Below are 991 nucleotides of genomic sequence, written 5' to 3' on the forward strand. Positions count from 1 at the left end.
ACTATCCTTCTTACCGTTATTTAACAAAACTACTATCCTTCTTACCGTTCTTTAACAAAACTACTATCCTTCCTACTGTTCTTTAACAAAACTACAATCCTTCCTACCGTTCTTTACGGATGCGAAACGCGGCCTCTTAAGAACCTGGCAACACTGAGTGTTATGAAACCTCAGATGAAATTTATCGGCCAGTGCTGCCATTAATGTGACGGTTGCTTCACTGACACGCCAGAGCTAGGGCAACACTACAATCCTGGCTGCAACAATCATACAGTTACAGTTATAACGATTCTCCAAGAGTGGGTCAAGTAGTGGGTATTTGTCGGGTAAAACGGGTATTTTCTAAGCGCTGAGCGGATATTTTATGGTAGAGAGAATGTAAGTAGTTTTCTATTGTTGATGATCAAATATAATGGGTTTTGAAGACATTTTTAAGGCAGTGACTTTTATTAATTTTCAATAGCCTCTTATACTATGGGAAGAACCGCGACTTAAAGTGTTTAAAATAAATTATTAGGTAAAGTATACGGTGGGATATTGGTGGGAACTTACCAACTGACTTACAAAACCGTTGCAAATGGTTTGAGTTCAACAATCGATATATTCAAAGTTTGCCATAGAGCAACATGTATACAATAAAAACTGAATTTTTACATCTCACTTTAACTTAATATCAGGAGGTATATCTAATGGATAAACTGTAATCGAAATTGCCTGAGGAATGTGTTTAATAGCTTCTACAATCGGTATAGGTGATATTTAAATAGGAACATATCCTTATAGCACGAACAGGCGCCAATATTTACACAAAACGCACCTATCATCGAACAATATGGACACTATAATATATAAAGCTAAAATAATTCAAATCATTACTATATAATTATATTTCGAAGTTAATATATTTTTTTCTTATTAAAATATATATTTTCTCCCAGACAAGGGCCTGCCTGTGAAAAGGAACTAATTGAAAAAGACATCCCATTTGATA

The 991-nt window shown here is 34.7% G+C and overlaps 1 protein-coding gene across 1 annotated transcript in view; it reads left to right on the forward strand.

Annotated features, from left to right (window-relative positions):
* LOC106680717 (ATP-dependent translocase ABCB1) overlaps nt 1–991 on the forward strand; it is a 75,252-nt gene that overhangs the window by 51,877 nt on the left and 22,384 nt on the right. The window contains 1 exon segment of the mRNA XM_067049080.1: nt 939–989. Coding sequence (XP_066905181.1) covers nt 939–989 — 51 coding nt within the window.

The sequence above is a fragment of the Halyomorpha halys genome, unplaced genomic scaffold, assembly GCF_000696795.3.
Source record: "Halyomorpha halys isolate HHAL.00 unplaced genomic scaffold, Hhal_1.1 Scaffold282.1, whole genome shotgun sequence".
NCBI lineage: Eukaryota > Metazoa > Arthropoda > Insecta > Hemiptera > Pentatomidae > Halyomorpha > Halyomorpha halys.